The 19,632-nt window shown below is 41.3% G+C and overlaps 2 protein-coding genes across 2 annotated transcripts in view; both read left to right on the top strand.

The window, feature by feature from the left end:
* The window catches only part of fchsd2 (FCH and double SH3 domains 2), a 75,484-nt gene extending 69,560 nt beyond the window's left edge, over positions 1–5,924 (top strand). The window contains 6 exon segments of the mRNA XM_030793699.1: positions 26–203; positions 474–694; positions 1,725–1,884; positions 3,204–3,295; positions 3,577–3,611; positions 3,613–5,924. Of these exon segments, the coding sequence (XP_030649559.1) occupies positions 26–203; positions 474–694; positions 1,725–1,884; positions 3,204–3,295; positions 3,577–3,611; positions 3,613–3,694 (768 nt within the window). The 3' untranslated portion in view covers positions 3,695–5,924.
* A 719-nt stretch (positions 5,925–6,643) lies between these two features.
* Positions 6,644–19,124, top strand: LOC115804727 (NACHT and WD repeat domain-containing protein 2). Its single transcript, XM_030765233.1, has 7 exons — positions 6,644–6,683; positions 7,191–7,279; positions 8,221–8,328; positions 8,571–8,774; positions 14,409–14,541; positions 14,737–15,281; positions 15,396–19,124. The coding sequence occupies exons 1-7, from the start codon at positions 6,644–6,646 to the stop codon at positions 19,122–19,124; spliced, it is 4,848 nt and encodes a 1,615-aa protein (XP_030621093.1).
* The last annotated feature ends 508 nt before the right edge of the window (positions 19,125–19,632 follow it).

The raw sequence follows: 19,632 nt of genomic DNA on the forward strand, positions 1-19,632 counted from the left end.
GCTGTGTGTGATTGGTTGTCTGTAGGCACGCAATAAAACAGGCCAAGTGGGCTATGTACCAGAGAAATACCTGCAGTTTCCGACCTCTAACAGTGTACTGAGCATGCTCCAGTCTCTGGCCGCCCTGGACACACGCTCACACACCTCCAGCAACTCCACAGAGACAGAGCTGGCATCAGGCAGCGTCAACGGAGACATGAGCAGTGAGTTACACATACGCACACACACACACACACACACACACACTCATACACACTCACATACACGTACACGCCCACACACATACACACACGTACACACAAACACAGAGTTGATGACTACACTACTTTTGGTCTGTCTTCGAGGGTGTAAAAGTCCCAGAGTGAATAGTAACTGAGGTGTCATTATATATCTCCTTATTATCGCTCCCTGTCTCTCTCTCTCTCTCTCTCTCTCTCCCACTCCCTCGCCCTCTTTCTTTCTCTCTTCCTCAGTGAGCTTTGTGAAGGCCCTGTATGACTATGAGGGCCAGACAGCAGATGAGTTGTCCTTCCCTGAGGGGGCTGTCATCCGTATCCTCAATAAGGATAACCAGGAGGACGATGGTTTCTGGGAGGGCGAGTTTAACGGCCATGTGGGGGTGTTCCCATCCGTGCTGGTGGAGGATCTGAGTGCCTGTGAGAACGGAGAGACACACTGGGCTTCAGACAGCCAGGTAACACCAATCATTCACATACATACACGCACACATAAATGTACATGTATATGTACACATTCACACACTGTCACACACACATACACCCACACACATACACATATACACGCACATAAACACACAAACGTACAGAAAACGTAAAGCTGAGTATTGTGGCTAGCCATCCCTCTCTGTTTGGTTTAGTGTGGTTGCCTGATGGGTGATGTGTGTTTGTGTGTGTGTGTGTGTGTGTGTGTGTGCCATTGTGTGTCTTTATGTGTTTGTGCTTGTGTGCATGCATGTGTGTGTGTGCATGTGTGTTCGTGCACAAGTGTGTGTGCACATGCGCGTGTGTGTAAGTTGATAAAGCCAAGAGGATGTGGGTCATATCCTTCCTTAATTTACCATGTTTACTTGTCCCTCTTATAAAAAAACACTTATCAGGGAGCCCACAGGGCGCCACGTCTTTCATCAGATCTAACTGCTGTGGGGGACTGTGTGTGTGTGTCTGTGTGTGTGTTTGGGTGTTTGTGGGTGCAGAGGCAGTGAGTCAGAGTGTAATATGAGTCGTTTGGGCACTGATGAGATGGTCTAGTCTGTCCACAGCAGGGTGGGGCTGATGTGTGATTGGTTTGTGATTAGGTCATGAGGTCACTCTGAGAAGATGGGGTGTTGTGTTGAGATTGGAAAGGCCAATTTAGTGAATGCCCAGCTTTGAAACAGATTTGAGTTCCGTTTTCCCATGTGTACAGAGACTTTAGAGGACCCTCTCTGAGGCCGCCCCTTCCAATGAAATTCAGACGTGACTCCTGCAAGACGCTGTCAGATATGTGATCGTAATTCTCATGATTGATATTTTAGAAAACAATAAAAGAAAAAAACAGACTGCAGTAATCTGAGTGAGTGGTTTTTGAACATAATTATGCACATATAACTCTTGATTAAGCTGATGTAGTTGTTCATTTTTTTATTTTATGAGGCATAAACTGCTCCAGTGGGTCTGTGTACCTGGAGTTGTTAACAGTCTCTATTCTCCGTCTCTTCTCTCCAGGTGACTCCCAATCTGAAGCCTCATTCCTCGCTCCCCCCCCTGCCTCTGTACGACCAGCCGCCCCCCTGCAGCCCATACCCCAGCCCCGACACCAGCTCCGCCCCCCCCTCCATCAACGGACAGCACAAACTGCCCATCCCACACAAAGTCCCTGTCCACAGTAAGATCCATACACTTGAGTCTTACTAAAGCTTCCTCAACTAGTGCAACAGTGTTTCTCTCTACTGTCACACAGTAGCACCCCTATCTCACCTCTGTACTACTGTATTTATTAGGGGTGTAACGATACGCCAAAGTCACGGTTTGCTACGTACCTCGGTTTTGAAGTCACGATTTAGTACGGTTTCGGTACAGTGAAAAAAGACATGCAGAACATGAAATTTCCTTTCATTTAAAATGAATCAACTTGTAAACTTGCACAAATCTGTAAACAATTGCACACGAGTGGCCATAATTTCCAGTTCGCTCTCCACTCTGTTTTTGCCTTGTACCGCTGATATTCACATTTGGATGATGCAGTCTCAAATGAGTAATCATATTCGATATTCACATTTGGATGATGCCGTCTCAAATGAGATCATGTTCGACGCACTGCCAGAAACATACCCGATTTCAGTTTAACAATGCCAGCACACTGCCTTCGTCTCATCCACTAGTCTTTGCCCATTGTAGTTCACTGGAAAACCGAAATGTTCCCAAACAGAGGACCTGAAAGATACGGGAGGGTCCTCAAGCTCTGGCTTTGCAGTCGCCATACTTACGGGGTTTCGTCATTGACCATGTGCTAATTCAGTTGCTAAGTTACAGCTCCGTTGTGGTATTGGAGAGGAAACTGAGTTTTTAATTTTAGTTCCACATACAGAAATGTAGAAGAGAGGTCACACTGTATCTTGTCAAGTATCACTTTATTCGCTGATGTTTCGGTCAACTGACCATCAGAGCGTAAAAAAGTAAATGCACGTAACGTGTGTGGTTATAGCTAGACTATATTCACTCAGATCACAACGTGCACCAAACTGAACATCCTGTACCAAATATGTGTACCGTTACACCCCTAACACAGAATATACAGCTTGACATAACTTTAAATAGAATAACAATTTCATGGCTTACATGTGGCTTACATGTGTTATAGTGTTAACTGTGAAATGAAAAATGAGTTTCATTACATTAGTAAAGTAATGAGAGCTCAACAGCGAGTTGGGGTTCCGTATTCCGGAACCACGACACGAGACCGTGCACATTTGTATCGCGGTTTCAGTCTCAGTTTCAGTTTCCGAACTGTTACACCCTTAGTATTTATTATAAAGATGTTTATCAATAGTGCAGTTATTACCCCAGTACCATTTATGGTATTTAAGGATAAGGATACAGCAGGAATGGTTCTCCTTTTAAAAGCAGTCAGTACCACACTATGATGATGGGTAGAGGGACAGAGTTTGAGGAGATGTTATCTTTTCATTTTTTCATTTTGTAAAGATCACAGTTCCACCCTGAGTCCTGATGGTGCAGGTTTCTCCCCGCTCCCCCGCTTCACTCCAGACACTGCCGGACCGGGCAGACTACGGCCTGTAAGTCACCCCACTGCACCCACAGACCTCCATCTTACATGGCATAGATCATCCCAGAGGGTGCTGGGTTTGTTTATCACCTCAATACCAAACAGCCCCAGCAATTAAATTTAAAGCTGTTCACACTCAGATGATCCATTTGCTGTAGCTTTTATGCCTTTCATGCCCATAGCTTTTATGGCTTGCATGGCAGACCCAAACCTGTCCTCTCATGTAAATCTGTGTTAGTCCTGTCAGTTCGTTAAAGTGTATATTCGTCCTTTCTCTTTTCTGTACTCCAGGTCCGGGCAGCACCTCCTCCTCCGAAGCAGCATCCCCACAGGCAGGTGGAGAAGACAGAGGAGGTGGAGATCACGCTGGTTTAAGGGTGCTGGCCTGGAGCCTGCTCCTGTCTCCTGAATCGCTCCCAGACTTTTTAGGGTGGGGTTTGGAATAAGCCCCTCCCACACACAAAACAAGATGATTGGAAAACATCTCCCCAACAACACAGACTGTTTTGTGCCTTCATCCCCTTTTAGGCCAGACCAAAAAACTCGAACCCTTGCATTTTTAGTCATTCTGTGATGAAAAGGATAAAACATCAGTTTCAAATGCACATTCCAACTTTGGTACAAAAGTAGGAAATTGTAGCCCATTGGTGAGAGTGAGACATGAAAAAATCCCAGCACATAATGACTGCTGCTGATACACCCTGCCTTTACACAGAGACCTGTCCAGCGCTCTACTCGTCCACCCAGACATTAACATGTATTAACTGCGATTCAAGGACAGTTATGAGGTAAAGGTAGAGATGGTATGACACTGAGAGACATGTCTGGCTTGCTCTTCATATGAGTGGGCATTTCGGCAGTGGATAATGCAATACTGGGTTGTTAAGATAGGGGGTGCTGTTGGAAGGACAGAATAAGGTGGGAAGCTGAGGTTGCCCTTCCACATTTAATCATACCACACATATTTAATATGCTTTACTATGGCACATCACTCTTGTCATACCATACAGAATATATCTGACAGGTCCGCACACAGCATCACATAGCTATAGCACATTTTGAGAGGGAATTACACATAAAAGAGAAATGGAGATAGAGAGAGAGAGAGAGAGAGAGAGAGGAGGCTGGATCCTTCCTCTCATTTTCTGCTCCTCCAGCTCCCTCCATCCTTTCCCTTTATACCTCACTCCTCTCTGGTCAATCCAAAATGGCGAGTTCTAATTGTAAGATTGTGTCTCTTCCCAGCTATGCGCCATGACTTCTGTTCTCTGTGTGTATCAGTAATATGTGGTTCCCCAAAGTTACAACGTGGAGAAAGCTTTTGGTCGTAAGTGTGAAAAGTCTCGTTTTAGAGTGAACTGGATGACCTGTAATGGTTACCAACCAGTCACTTTGACACACCTCTTCACACTGGGTCCTAATCATTTCTATATGCCAATCAATATCAGAGCATTAGTTGAAGTGCATCACTTTTACAAATTTCTCTCTGTCTCTCTGATATGACATTAGCAGTGTTTGACGAGTGAGAGGTTTGTGCTTTTGGTTGACCTGGTTCATCGTTGTTGCAGTATTTAAGTGAGTGTTCACGTACAAAACTCTGTGACAGAAGTGCAGGTTTTGTGTAAAACAGGAGTAGAGTAGAATAGCCACACAGGGTGACTATCTGCATGTGACTGTAACTATGAGAGACATAAAACAGAAGACTCTCCCAGTGGTTTCTCCCTTTATGAAACGGGCAGCCAGATTCTCTCCACTTCTGTAATGTCAAATCACCTTTTTTTCCTTTTTTCTTTTACTCTCTAACAGAAAGCACCAGAATGTTGTCTCGGTAAAGATACTTCACAGTCAAACATCCCAGCAGTAACCTTGTACTCTTACAACAAGACCTTCTCCTGCCATTTATGTCATCATTAATCACATGAATTAATGTTTTTTCCTGTAATGTTTTAAACCATATTTTGAACACTTTAATATGTTATCTCTGCACTTTTCTGGAGTTTTGTTAGTGTCTGTTCTCTGTGTTTCTGTGATGGCTTTTCTCATATGGCTGCCCCTTGCCAGTGTTGTTCTAGGTTGCCCACTGTTGTGCGTGCGTGCGCATACGTGTGCATGCGAGCATGCATGCTCGTGTGTGTGTGTGTGTGTGTGTGTGTGTGTGTGTTGCTGATTGTTTTTCCCCATATAGTATGATACAGAGCCAAGTTCTGGTGGTGTCTCCTGCACTGCTGACTGCTGGCTCAGTGGAACCTGTTTTCCTTGGAGAGTGAGATTGATGGTTGCATTTACACAGAAAAACAAAAAGATTGATAGAGAATTCTAAGAAGAAACCTAAAGGAATATTGAATATGAAAAGAATGTTGATTTAAAAGTTGAAAAAGAGCATCTTTGTTTTTGAGAGTTGTTTTTAATCAGAGAGTGATATTGGACTGTCCTCTGTCTATCATAGCCTCTATTCTTGTTGATCTCTTTGAGATCTTTTGAATGTTTATCAAACTTGTTTTGAAGTTTATGGTTTACAGCAGTATTCATCTAGTAAGAAAGCTGTTCTCACTCCAGAAAACAAATTCCAACTTTATGATTTTTTTCTGTTTTTCTCTTTGGCCAGTTACCGTATCTACAATACACCATATGTACCTGAATTTAATTTTGTTTGATTTCTTTTAAAATTTGAGACAATATTAAGAGCTGCTAGAAAACAGCTGAATAATAACAACAGGCCTTTTCTTCAGACTGTAGTTGCGTTGACAATATCAGAGAACAGATGAACAATTCTTTCTGCATATTAATAGCTGTAAAAAATAATTTGTATTTATTGTGTACAAATGTTAAATAAAAAAAAACAAATAGGAAAATTCTGCCCCTGTCATCTTTTTTAAAATAATAATAAAAATTAAAGTAATAAAACTGTGCTTGGTGAGGTCATTAGAATTACCTACTGAATCTTACTAACTGCCTGTCACAGTTCATCTGTTTATCATTCGTTCTTTGAGAAGTCTGAAACAGGTAGGCTGCTTATGACTATTTATGTTCGGTGTGTTTGTTTGGAGAGGATCTTATTACATGAGGGTTTGTTAGTTCGTTAACACTGTGACTGGATGGTTGCCAGTTAGAGGCTGGAAGTGGAATGTTGGACAGACCATTTTTGAATTTCCCTGAAATCATTAGAGGAGAGCTTCCTCCCAAGAGCTGGGACATGGGGTCTGTGGGAAGAGGCGTGTCCATGTTGAGGCACACCCCTCCCCCTGCCCCTCAAACTGCACAACACTGTCTCAGAGTCTCCAATTTCTGAACATTTTTGTGGAACCTTGGAATAATTGAGCATTTTTATACTGACTGATAATCCTAGGGACACTTCCTCATGCGCTGTGTTAAAATCTACTTGTGCTCTAACCCAGATGGTAAGTCCAGTCATATTGCATTAACACACAGGTCACACTAGAAAATAAGTCTTATCAGTTATGTGAACTCTCTGTAACCTATAGTTAAGATAAAATGAAAGGAGAGCAAGCTTTGCTGTCATTTGGAAATAATATGTATAAGTACCTGATCAAAGCTCTCCCTAAGGTTTGTGCTGTATACATTAAGAGTTTTATAACAAATATTAGTGATGTCCAAGGACAGTTAACCGTGAGAGTCATGTTTTGTGAATTTTGAAACACTTTCAAAAAATTTTTCCCAATTCATTGTGTGATTGCACATTTGTGTTTGCAAAGCTTCAGCTACCGTTTTTTGTTTGTTTTTTTTACTAGCTTAGTGTGTGTGTGACGAAGAGAATGAGAGAGAAGGACAGAGTGTATCTGTGAGTGTACATGTGTGTGTGTGTAAGGGAGAGAGAGACTATATCCACGTATGTGTGGGTCTTTGACCAGACTGGGGGGCAGTGAATGTCTGCTGTATTTGTCCAGACTCTGTGGTTGAGAGGAGAGCACTGAGGGACAGAGTGTTTCCCAGACTCAGGGAATACTGCAGACAGAAGTATGGAGTGGACTTCACAGTAAGAATCAACACCACTATTCTGACTTCCACCATATAACTTTTCCTTCTCTTCCCCTGTCTTTGTCTTTCATCCACCTCAGAGGACTTTCACTGGTCCCTCGGAAATGTGCATTTACGTCACAGGACAGAAGTTTTCAAACAGTTTTTATAATCATCTTTTAAACCCTAGTTGGTCCTTGAGCAGTACTTTGTGTGTAACACTTCATGATCAAAACAGAAACATTTCTTTTGTTGGCTGAATGATGACATTGTGTTCATAATGTGAATTATTTATGTATATTTCTGTAATGAGCATGGAAAATGTGTTTTGCCTGTGGGCTTGTAAATAAACACAGACCTACAGGGGACTGTAAATGTGAATTCTGAGAGGCTGATCACATAAGTTTCAAGCTTATTTAGAGCCCAATATCACTGTTTGTCTCAAAGGGCTTTACATGACCACAACAAACACAACAGGATGGCACCCCCTGACTTAATGCACATAGAAGGGCAAAAGAAAATTCCCCAAAAACCCAGGTGTAACAGGAAAAAAATGGAAGTAATCTTGAGAAGGACCAATCTTGAGAAGGAGACCCCTCCCTGGCCAGTCAGGTGTGCAATAGGTGTCGACCCAGTGGACAATTACAAGTAATACAATAATAACGGAAAAGAAAATACACTAGAAAAAAGACAAAATAATGAAAACAAAAGCAGGATGAAGGGGATGACCATGAGGAGGAGGCTGACAGGGAGGGATGAAGAGGATGGAGGGGAGTGGGGCACGCCTGGGAGGAAGACAGCAACACTCACACAAAGCATTCATTCTCAAGCATATGAGACACACTCAGAAGATGAATACAGCACCTCATTTGACTGATCACAACTCTGCGTCGGTTATGATTCTTGAATTAGACTAAATTCATACTCCTTCTAGTGGCTGATTAGCATTACTCTCTGCAGGTCACTGACCCATATGAAGGGATGAGGCCACATCATTGGCCATCTCACCAGGAGAGATCACAGCTGCTGCAGGAGTGCAGGGAGAGTTCAGCAGGACCTTTCTTTGTGGTAATGTCTGTGATATCAGTGACAGTACAACATCATAGGTTCCTGAGTGTAATGTCTTCTTCAGTGAGTTATTCCAAAGGCCAACAAAACGGTGTGATAGACATGCATACAGCAGATCACATGAGATCAAAACATTTCCTTCATGGACCTCTCTAAAACATGCACATGCACATATACAGACACTGATTATTATTTGCTCATTAATGAGGACAGCATGCTGATTTCTCTGTGTTACCGGTCAGGGTCTGGTGGGAGAGCACTATGGTGCTGCATGTTTACCCGAACAGGTGGAGGTTTCTGAGTTCCAGCAGATTCTACAGGTGTGTCGCCAGATGCAACTTAGCACAGAAGTCTTGGAGAGATGTTACCGCAGAGACGAGAACACAGTACCTGCATCATACTGTCTGCTGAAGCCTGCTGACTACGTCACACTGAATAACAGTAAGGTAAAATACCATCAGACCAGCATCCTCTCCAGTCCAAAACACTTTCAATTTTAAGGGGTACAGTATTTGGAATATTTTAAGAAAAAATGTAAAAAGACACATAGGGCTGCAACAATAACCACATCACTGCCATACCACGATGTTGAGCCTGTCACTGCCATTACCGTTCTAACAGCTTTTTTCCCCTTATCTGAGAGTGCTGCCATCCTCATGCAGCTTTTGGCTTGGTCTGTGGCCTTGTCCACACATATCCGGATGTTTTCAAAAACTCACTTTTTTCTATCAGTTTTGAAAAGGATTATGTCCACAGTTCACACGTTTTTGAAAATCTCTCCACACAAGAACGAGAAAACAATTCTAAAACGCCCAAGAGGGTATTCCAGAATGCGGGTTTAGAGAAAACTCAAAGTTAGTTAACTCAGAGTAAGTAGTAAACCTCCTAATGGAGGAGCCCAATGGCTTCATTCTCCTAACAAAACAAAGACATAGGGCTCTTCTATTAGGAGGTTTACTAAACCCGCTTTCTAGAATACCTCCCAATCTCTACACTTAGAAATTTTTAAACAGAATTACAAATACAGAACATGGATGGAGGCACAAGAAGAATGGTAGATAGAGACACGCTAAAATGGAAACCACTTATAGTGATCATGTCTGTCTGGGCGAAATTGATCACTATAAGCGGATGATCATTATAACCAATTTTTTTTCTTTTTCCTTATTTTTCATGCAGAAATATATTTAATGAAACAGACAGCATCACTATTTACGAAATTTTATGGACTCTTTCAAAATACAGTCCTACAGCTATTTCAAACGCTTTACTATAGGCCTACAAATTAAACTACTGAACAAGTCAAATACAATACAATACAGTGCTGTATATTAAATATAGCTTACTGTAGTTCAAATAGTTCAAATTATAATGAGGCTATAGCCTAAAACGTAAAAGTACTGTGCGGTTTATAAAATACAGTAACATCAGTAGTGCATACAGGCTAAGCTACGGCTTGGCCAGGGTTTCAGTGCATTTCTCAATTTTTAACAGAATTGAAAATAAACTGTAGGCTGCCCATGCCGAAATGGTAGCAGAGTTTGAAATCAAACTTATCCATGAAATATGGCAGTTTGTCATAAGCTCGATGAGTCTACGTTTGTCACTGAGAGAACCCACTTCTTCCCGTCATGATTTCTGTGCATGCAGCATTAGCCTCAAGTGGCTAGTCAGGAACAGACGGGTTACCGCAAGACAAAGTAGGCCTATCAAAGTAAAGTTAAAAAAAAAGGATTACCGTAGTTTTAATTTTTATCCATATATTGTCATGTATAAAAAGACCCAAAATGAACACTGTAAGCGGACTGCTTGATTACTATAAGCGAATTATACAGTAAAGTACTATAGGAATGATTCTGTCCCAAGCTTCTTGATCCATATAAGCGGCTGATCACTATAACCGTGATCACTCTAAGCGGTTTCCACTGTATAAGAAAAGGGAAATACACAATTAAATAAATAAAATAGGAGCAAGGGAGCATAGCGAGCATAAATCTGTATTAAAAGATTCAAGTAGATGCAATAGTTTAACAGCCTTAGTATTTTTTGAAAACTTAATACTGTTCTAATACTTTGAAATATAAATTTGGCAACTATAAAAATAAAATTTATTATAAAATATTTGTCATCCTCCTTCTTGTAATCAAAAATCCCCAAAAGAATGTCTTTAAGGGAGAAATAAAACTCAAAAGCTTGTATGAAGACAAGAACATCTGCCCAAAATTTTTTAGTATAGAAACATGACCAAAACAAATGCACAGTTGTTTCAGGAATGGAGTTACAAAAAGAGCAGCTGGTGTCAATGTCCATTTTACATCTGGAAGAAATAAAAAGTTTGACCAGGTAGTATTTATGCAGTAGTTTAAATGATACTTCTCTCACCTTATTCCTGAAAAGGCATTTATATGGTAAGGACCAAAATTGTTTCCAAAGAATACTATTCCACATGAGGTACAGTAACAGTATCTTGTTGAAAAGTGTTCTAATTCTTTTATTATTGTGATGACTGCTGAAAAGCACACTTTTCCTACATTTGTTTCAAGGGGATCAAAAGCTGGAATAACAGGAGTTGAGAAAGAATTCTCTCTTAACAGCATATTGACACCTGAGGGAATGGCATTGAGCACAATGGAAAATTCTTTTGGAGTTACAGGAATGTTATAAACTGAGAGGAATTCTGAATAGTTATATAACTGACCATCTGGTTTAAGTAGCTGACCAACCTGCATGATGTTATTTTTAAACCAGTTTTCAAAGAAAATGGATTTGTATTTGTAAGTAATGTTCCTGTTGTTCCAATTGAAGTATGTGTGGGGTGAGAAATTGTGTTTAAAGATGAGAGACCAGGAAAGAAGCATCTGTTTGTGAAAGCTGGATAGTTTGATGGGGATCTTTGAGATGTCATAGCTGCAGACCAATAAAAACCTCCAGCCACCTATTTTTGAAAATATACAGGAGGGGATAGCATTCCAAATAGAGTTGGGATTGTTTAACAAATGCCTCAGCCAGTTTATTTTGAATATATTATTTAATGGTATAAAATCAAGAAGATTTAAGCCACCGCATTCCACTGTGTTCATTAATACAGATTTTCTGATGAATGGATCTTTGTTCTCCACACAAATTCCAATAACATTCTGTCTATTATTTTAAGAGTAGGACCATCAACATATAAAGAAAGGGCTGCATAAGTAAGCCTGGACAGACCTTCAGCCTTAGAAAGTAAAACTGCCCATCAAGGGTAAATCTCTCTGAAGCCATGTTTCTTTTGAGTCTTATCAATGATTTAGGAGAAACTGGAGGGACATCTTGTTTTTCTCTACACTGAGCATACAGATAACATTTAGCAAGCGCATCACATCATTGTAACCTTCTTGTTGACTGACCAATCAAATCAATCAAGAGGACTGACACTGAGGAGAAGCAGTTTGCGAGTCTGGTGTTGAAAACTAGTGAGCAACTGCAACTGCCAGCAAGTAATGTCATGGAGGAAAACATTCAGTGTATGCTAACCCCTGTCCATACCCATGTTTATTAATTATAATGCGTAACAAAACTTAAATCTGTGCTATTTCTTTACTTTTAAATTAATCAACCAAATATTTAGCACTTTGTATGGTGTTTGAAATGCTCGCCATAAATAAACTTGTACAATTAGCCTAGGCGAGTCTAGCCTCAATCGATGTATTTTGGATTTTTGAAAGTGATAAAACAGTAGAAACGATGTTTCTTGTTGCAAAGCCAAATGTGCCATTGCCAGTTTGGGCACATTTTGGGCTTTGAACCCAATGATACGAGGGAATATTAGGGCCACATTGAGGCAAAAAAAGATTTCGAGAATAAGGTTGTAGTATTATGAGAATAAAGCTGTAATTTTACGAGAAAGAACATAATATTTAGAGGATAAAATCGTAAAATTTCAAGCAAAAAGGCATGATTTTTAGGAAAATATATTACCAGCAACCAACAAAACGGGCAAGAGGAGAGTCAGTGACAGCCTCAGACTGCTTCTGCCAACTGCTGTTTGTATGATGTGACAAAAGATTAAGTATTTAGTTTTTTTGTGAAACCTATGCTAAAGTATAACTTCACAAGATGTTCCTCGTTTTAACGCAGGCAGCAGGCTTGCATTTCCCCTCTAAAATAACACATAGGCTAAAATTACTACCTTATCCTCATGATATTATGACTTTTTTCTTGTAAAATTGCAACTTTATTCTCGTGATATTAGGCTACGACCTTTTTCTCAAAATCTCAGATTTTCTTCCCTCAATGTGGCCTATCGTACAATGACAAGGGGGAACCAGCCAATTTTGAGTGTTGCATTTGTCTGCATCACTGACTGAAACAAAATATGAGGCCTCAATTGGAATGCCGGAAGCATATGACTTTGTGCACTGGTAGCACAAATAATGATATAGGTGACTACTTGCATTCTATATATTTATTTACTATATATTTATTTATTTAGCACCTGGAAAATCAAATTGGCATTCGTGGCCTGGTACTCTCTTGGTTTAAATCTTATCTCTCTGAGAGAAAGCAGTGTGTCCACTATAATAATGTGACCTCTGAATACCGTAAGCTTAACTATGGTCTTCCTCAGGGATCAGTCCTTGGCCCCCTTCTATTCTGTATTTACATGCTCCCTTTGGGTGACATTATTCGTAGTTACATTAACTTCCATTGTTATGCTGATGATACTCAGATTTTCTTACCTATCCAGCACAATGACGACTCTGAATTCTAACCTTGAGCCGTGTCTCTGTGCTATTAAGGGTTGGATGTCTTCAAATTTCCTGATGCTAAACGCAGGCAAGACTGAAATGCTGGTCATTGGTCCCCCTATGCATAAGCATCTTTTTGGTGATCTTACCCTAAATTTTGACAACTGCATCATCTCTCAGAGCTCTTCAGCTAAAAACCATGGTGTGATTTTTGACTTTAGTCTCTCGCTAGTCACTCGTATCAAAAACACAACCAAAACTGCCTTTTATCACTTTTGTAATATCGCTAAAATTAAGCACTTTCTAAGTATGGCTGATTCACGCATTTGTCACGTCTCACCTCCATTACTGCAATGTTCTGTACTCTGGCCTGCCTGCCACTATTACCAAAAGTCTTCAGCTGGTCCAGAATGCTGCTGCCAGAATTCTGACCAGAACAAGGAAGTTTGACCACATAACACCTGTCCTGGCTTCCCTTCATTGGCTCCAAATTCATGCAAGGGTAGATTTTAAGGTCCTCTTATTAACATATAAAATTTTACATGGACTTGCGCCTTCCTACCTGTCTGACTTAATTACACCCCCCTTGCACCCTGCGCTCTCAAGATTCTGGACTATTAGTCGTTCCAAGAGTTAAAAAAGAAGTCCGCTGGCAACCAAGCCTTTTCCTACCACTCTCCCTTCCTCTGGAATGGTTTACCTACAGAAGTTAGGGAGACAAACTCTCTTCATAACTTTAAACAAAGAACTGACGCGTATCTATTTTCTCAAACTTATGGATAATATAATTTTGATTTGACTTTGTTATAGACATGTAAAGCCCTTTGAGACTATAAATGGTGATACTGGGCTCTAAATAAACTTTATTATTATTATTATTATTATTATTACTATTATCATTATTTTTATTACTACTGCTGATGTGTGTATGTTTAGTGATGATGATAATAGTACAAAAATATAATTAGAACTGACGACCAAAACCGTCCAACTTATATGATGCGTACCGTCACATTTTGCACCGTGATGTATCATGCTACGATAAATCGTTATACCCCCACGTCATACCACAAGGAGGCTCTGATTAACCCATGGATGCAAGTACCTTCATTACGATGAAAGACGTCTTTTAAAATGTGTCTAAGAGTACCTAACACTAAAAATATGCTGTAACTAAATCAGTGAAGTATACAGAATAAATTAGGGTTAGCTCTTTCTAACTCAGATTTCCTGAGAGTTTTTTTTCTTTATCCCTTGAGAGAGGGATTGATAGATAAAACCTATAGTCACTTAAATGAAATTCATCTTGCTTGGCCCCTCTCCCAAACACCTCCCATCTGGCAATTTCCTCAGGGTGAAGAGAGGGCAGAAGTGCACTGGCATGAGACAGTTCAAGAGGCAACAGAGACTGTTTGTGGTGTCGTGATGCAGTGTGTCCGGGAAGGCAACCTCACCTCTGTGGAGGCCCAAAAGTACCTAAGATCAGGCAAGCATATGTACTCTACATTTAATACATATACATTTCATACATATCTTACACATTTTACAATATGAATCTTAAATGTGTAATACTTAACTGATAATGCTGAATACTGTGGTGCTACAGTATGCACCGTTTGTTAAATCTCCTGAATTTACTGTAGTACACAGTTGGGTTGATCTTGTTGATTGCAATTTCTAGGTCTTGATAAAGAGCTGCATCTTGCGTTGGGAGGGTCTTCCAGCTCTGATCTCTCAAGATGTCTCTGCTACGTTCACAGAATCATCACTACTAAGAGAAGCCAGAGAAAGGTGCAAAATGAGGCTCGCTCAGATTTACAAGAGCAGTCCAAAAAGTTACTGACAGAGTTGCGTGATCACTTCTTGCCTGGCCTGGTCACTTCCTCTCATCCCCTGGTATACACAACCATGACAGAGTGTGACCAGTGGAGGGGTTACACCACAGACATGAGACAGCACTATACTGAAGCTCTTTGTCAGCAGCTGCACTCTGACCTTCGGTGCCTGATTGACAGTACAGTTACTAGGATAACAAATCATGCTAATGACTCATTCACACAACACAGAGACTTGTCCGCCACCTATTCTCGTCTGTATAGAATTGAACGTGCAGAAGTAGAGTGTGTCAAAGCTTACCTGGAGCAGACAGACACAAGGCAACCCTTGGTTCTCATTAGTGGACCATGCTCAGGAAAAAGTGTGCTCCTGGCTCATTGTGCAAGTCAGGTATTATTCACATGAGATTACTGAATATGTCTTTGTTATCACATACTGTACTATTTCTCATAGTCTTTAGCTGGTGTCGTGTGCTCCACTTATGGGTCTCTTCCTTATTTTCAGGTGAGAGCATGGCTGAAGGACACAAAGCTTTTCGTAATCCCACATTTTGCGAATCTGAACATTTCCCTCAAAGATTTTATCAGGAACCTCTATTACCAAGTTGTCTTACTCTGCACTCAGACATGCAATAGGTGTTCTCACAACAACTCTCCACTGAGAGAGGGCCTTTCCAACCTTTTAGTGTCTGTTTCTTCATTTAAACATCCACTCATCCTCTTCATAGATGGGCTTGACCAATTGCCTAACACCGATAGACCTCTGGATATGACATGGCTTCCTGAGTCCCTACCACCCACTCTAAAGATTGTCATCTCCACCTCACCGAGTAAATCTGGTGTCCTCCTGGCACTCAAAAAACAATACCCAGAACATCACTATTTTGTGGAGATGAGACCAATAGAGAGTAAGAGCTGTATCCAAATGCTCACCACTCTCCTAGAAACCTCCCAGAGAAAGATCACTTCAGGTCAGCAGATGTATGTGAATCAGACCTTTCAAAAGTGTTCCCTTCCTCTCTGTGTGGATCTCTTACATTTACAGGTATGTGTCTGGACCTCAGAATCGGAGGTCACTGAGAACACACTGGCCCAAGGAGTCCATGCCAACATTTGTGGACTCTTGGATCACCTGGAAGAAATTCATGGAAAAGCATTGGTCACCAGAACTATGGGTTACTTGACTTTGTCCAGATATGGGATGACTGCAGCTGAGTTGACAGATGTTCTCTCCTGTGATGATGAGGTACTAGCCAGGTTTCTCTCATCAGAGAGCCCTGCACCAAGCAGTTTAAGGGTCCCAGAGGTTGTGGTAGAGAGGCTCCTGCTGGACCTGAAAAAATTCCTAATAATGAGAAAAATTTTTGGCTTTCAGTCATTGTTCTGGGTCAGCAGACACTTCCCATTAGTCATACGTAAGAGGTACCTCTGGTCCATCGAACTGATTAAAGAAATGCACCATGCACTAGCAGACTATTTCAGTGGGTGCTGGACATGTGGTAAAGCTAAATCACTGTTCATCTGTGACACAGAAACTCCTGACACAGAAACACACAAAACTTCAGACAGCCCAGATGTAATTCCATCAAAGATTTACATTGACAGGCTATCTCCCAGTCAGCCTTGGATATTTCACTATAAGAGTCCTGTTTCCATGTACAGTCCCGTGCCTGACAGTGCCCAAGGAAATCTCAGAAAAGTCCTTGAACTCCCATTCCACCTGAGAGAGGCTGACAGATTAGAGGAACTTGGTCGTGAAGTTATGATGTCATATGTGTATCATCTGGCCATGTTGGAGAATAAGCTCTTAGAAGAGCTAGTGGCTTGGTTGAAAGAGACATCCCACTTTGTTTTTTCTAGAGAACTGCTGTTTCTTTGTGCAATCCTTGAAAATTCAGCCTGCTTGCTGAATGACTATCCTGATGCCCTTACATTGGTGATGCAGGCAAAGCTTATTCCCTTTCTTCAGGTTTTTCCTGAGCTGAAGGAATATACCAATCAAGTGCTTAGTGACAGAAGAAATACAGTGAATGCTGTGGTTTGTCCAGCACCCGCTGTGCCTTCCACATTCTGGGCACTGCCAGAGGCTAGGAGATCTCCAATTACACATGCAGCTGAAGCTCATGGGACCATTGCTGTGATTCTGAGTGATGGTTCAGTCTGGGCCTGGAATGGATGTGACTCTGAGGGCTTTAAACTCCCTCAGTCTCCTGAAATACAAAGTACAAGCATTAGTGGCTCTGGTAATTTATTCCTGATGTCCACTCAGAACCACAAACTCTTGTTATGGGACATAAATGTGCAATCAAACTGTGAGGACATTCAGTTCCATAGGTCAAGAGAACTTCAATGCACCACGTATGCTGTTGAGGGTGTTCTGGTGTCCAATGACAAGCTGTTTGTGTGGTGGAAGGGAAGAAATCACGTCAGTGTGTTTGACAGGCGAAGGAAAGTGGAAATTACTCAACTACAGTGCTTCCAAGACATAACATGTGTGTCATGCTCCTCAGATGGTCAGTACGTTTATTGTGGACAAGGTAAAAGCACTGTCAGCATATTTGAACCTTGTGGTCACAACATTGCCACTTTCACCTGCTCAACAGGAGCACCCATAATTAATGTGACTCTCTGTGAGGGTGAGGAAAACATGACTTGTGTTGACAGCACGGGGAGTGTGTTTGTCTGGGATGTTGAAATCGTCACTGAGCCTAAACTTGTGAAGGACTTTTCCAGCCAGGGACAGGTGTTAACCACAGACCTCTCTAAGGAAAACAACATTCTGCTTATCTGCAAGAAGCAAGAAGTCCTGCTCTGGGACACATGCATGGCGGATGTAGGAGATCAGTTCAAAGCACCTAAGGGGAAGACATTTATTCAAGCTGTGTTGGATCGATCCTCTCACTTCATCCTTGCTTTACTGGATGAGTGTCCTGTGATACTGGTGTGGAAATGGTCCACAGGACAATGTGTTTTGAGTCTTGATGCTGGGAACACCAGAATCACCAGACTCCTAAAACTTGGTACCACGCATCTAGCAGCTGTCACACCTACCAAGGTCATTCTTTGGGACAAGGATCTCATCACAGAGGCTGCAACAAGTCCAAAATCTGGAGTAAAGGTGACAAAGGTTGTGGTGGAGTCCAATGGGGAACATTTCTACACAACAGACAACACAGAACTAGTGTGTAAATGGGGAAGACTAAGTGGCAACATGGAAGGCCAGTTTCAGCATCTTGGGCCTATAGATACCATGGCCCTGTCTCCAGATAGTGAACACCTGGTCACCATTGCCTCAGGGGACATCTATGTCTGGAAGACTGACACAGGCAAAAATCTTCACAGAATCTGTGACAGCCAAGCATACCATATTTTGATTACACCAAAGAGCAACTTTGCAGTGTCTCTATCACAGAGAGGCCCCTCCAGGGTTTGGAAATTAGGGAATGGGCATGTAGTGTGCAGTATCCACTATTACCTCTGTAATCCTGTCATCTCACCAGAAAGTACCTTTCTCTTGGGCTTGCACTCTGGAGACCTACTTGCTGTTAGTCTTTGGTCTGGGTTTGTCAGCAAACGGTTCTCTTGTTATAACAGGTCAAAAGTCCTTGCCTTCCATCCTCTGGTAAACAGCCCAGATTACATTTTAGTGATCACCAAAACAGGGCTTTTGTACTCATGGAAACTGACAGATGAGACTATCTGCCAGCAGTTCCAAATGCCCAAGTTCCTGCTGTGTCAACCAGAGGTCTTCCAGGTCTCTTCTGATGGAAGTTACGCCATTCTGTCAATCAAAGGAACTATACTAAGTATCTTGGATGTTACTCATGGGAAGCTGTGTTCATTGAAAACTGAAGGCTGTGTACTGCAAGCATACCTTGACCATTCTGGTCAGTATGCACTTTGCATTTGCAATGCCTCTGTAGAGAACCTGGGCTGCCCCTGTGATCTCCATGCCAAACCAGTGTTGATTGCTGTGCGAGTTTCAGATGGCAAGAAAATCGGCAGGTTCTACCTGTGTAAACACCCAACTGTGATGTGTCTGTCTGAAGATCTCTGTGTGTATGTAGGGTTTGAAGATGGCTCTGTTGGCATTTACTCTGTTGATGCAGAGAAGAATAGCATCAATGCCAAGGATCACCAGAACAATGTAGACACAGCAATGTTATGTAAATTTGCCAAACCCCTGAAATGGCCACCCTTACCAGAGCCCAACATCACATGGATGGACCTGTAAATCTGTAAATGTTAATGAACATGAGACTCTAAATCATAATGTTGATACCCCTCAACTGCTAATACACGTTTCTCTACGTCATACTTGTCTTAAATAACCAAAGGTTGTGAGATCTGTCTTCAAGTGCTTGTTAGAAGCATCATTAAATAATATATTTTTGGTATTGATATTTGATATTAAAATATCTGATATAGTCATGATGCAAAGACCAGTCATATTCAACAATACATGTAATGCATACTGATGATTATTGCTACAATCACATGACAAAATGGGCCTGTAGAATTTCAAAAAGTAATATGTGATTGTTGGTGTTTTTGCTGTGAATGCCATGAAATAAACAAAGGCACTTATTTAAAAGTCCTTAGTGTCTATTTTCCTTTCTTAAAATGTGTCATAACCCCAGTTAGTTGTATAAACTAAGGAAATCATTTCAGTATTTTACTGTAAATATGTTATTACGCTGCTTATTCCAATAATTTGCTCCACTAATTTATCATGTACAGTC

This window comes from Chanos chanos, chromosome 2, assembly GCF_902362185.1.
Source record: "Chanos chanos chromosome 2, fChaCha1.1, whole genome shotgun sequence".
NCBI lineage: Eukaryota > Metazoa > Chordata > Actinopteri > Gonorynchiformes > Chanidae > Chanos > Chanos chanos.

What these genes read in the sequence shown, in the direction of transcription:
- LOC115804727 (XM_030765233.1), top strand. Translation starts at nt 6,644, where the DNA reads ATGCGCTGTGTTAAAATCTACTTGTGCTCTAACCCAGATG. An exon ending in CAGCAGGACCTTTCTTTGTG is followed by an intron (nt 8,329 to 8,570) that starts GTAATGTCTGTG and finishes GTTACCGGTCAG; the next exon opens with GGTCTGGTGGGAGAGCACTA. An exon ending in TCACACTGAATAACAGTAAG is followed by an intron (nt 8,775 to 14,408) that starts GTAAAATACCAT and finishes CAATTTCCTCAG; the next exon opens with GGTGAAGAGAGGGCAGAAGT.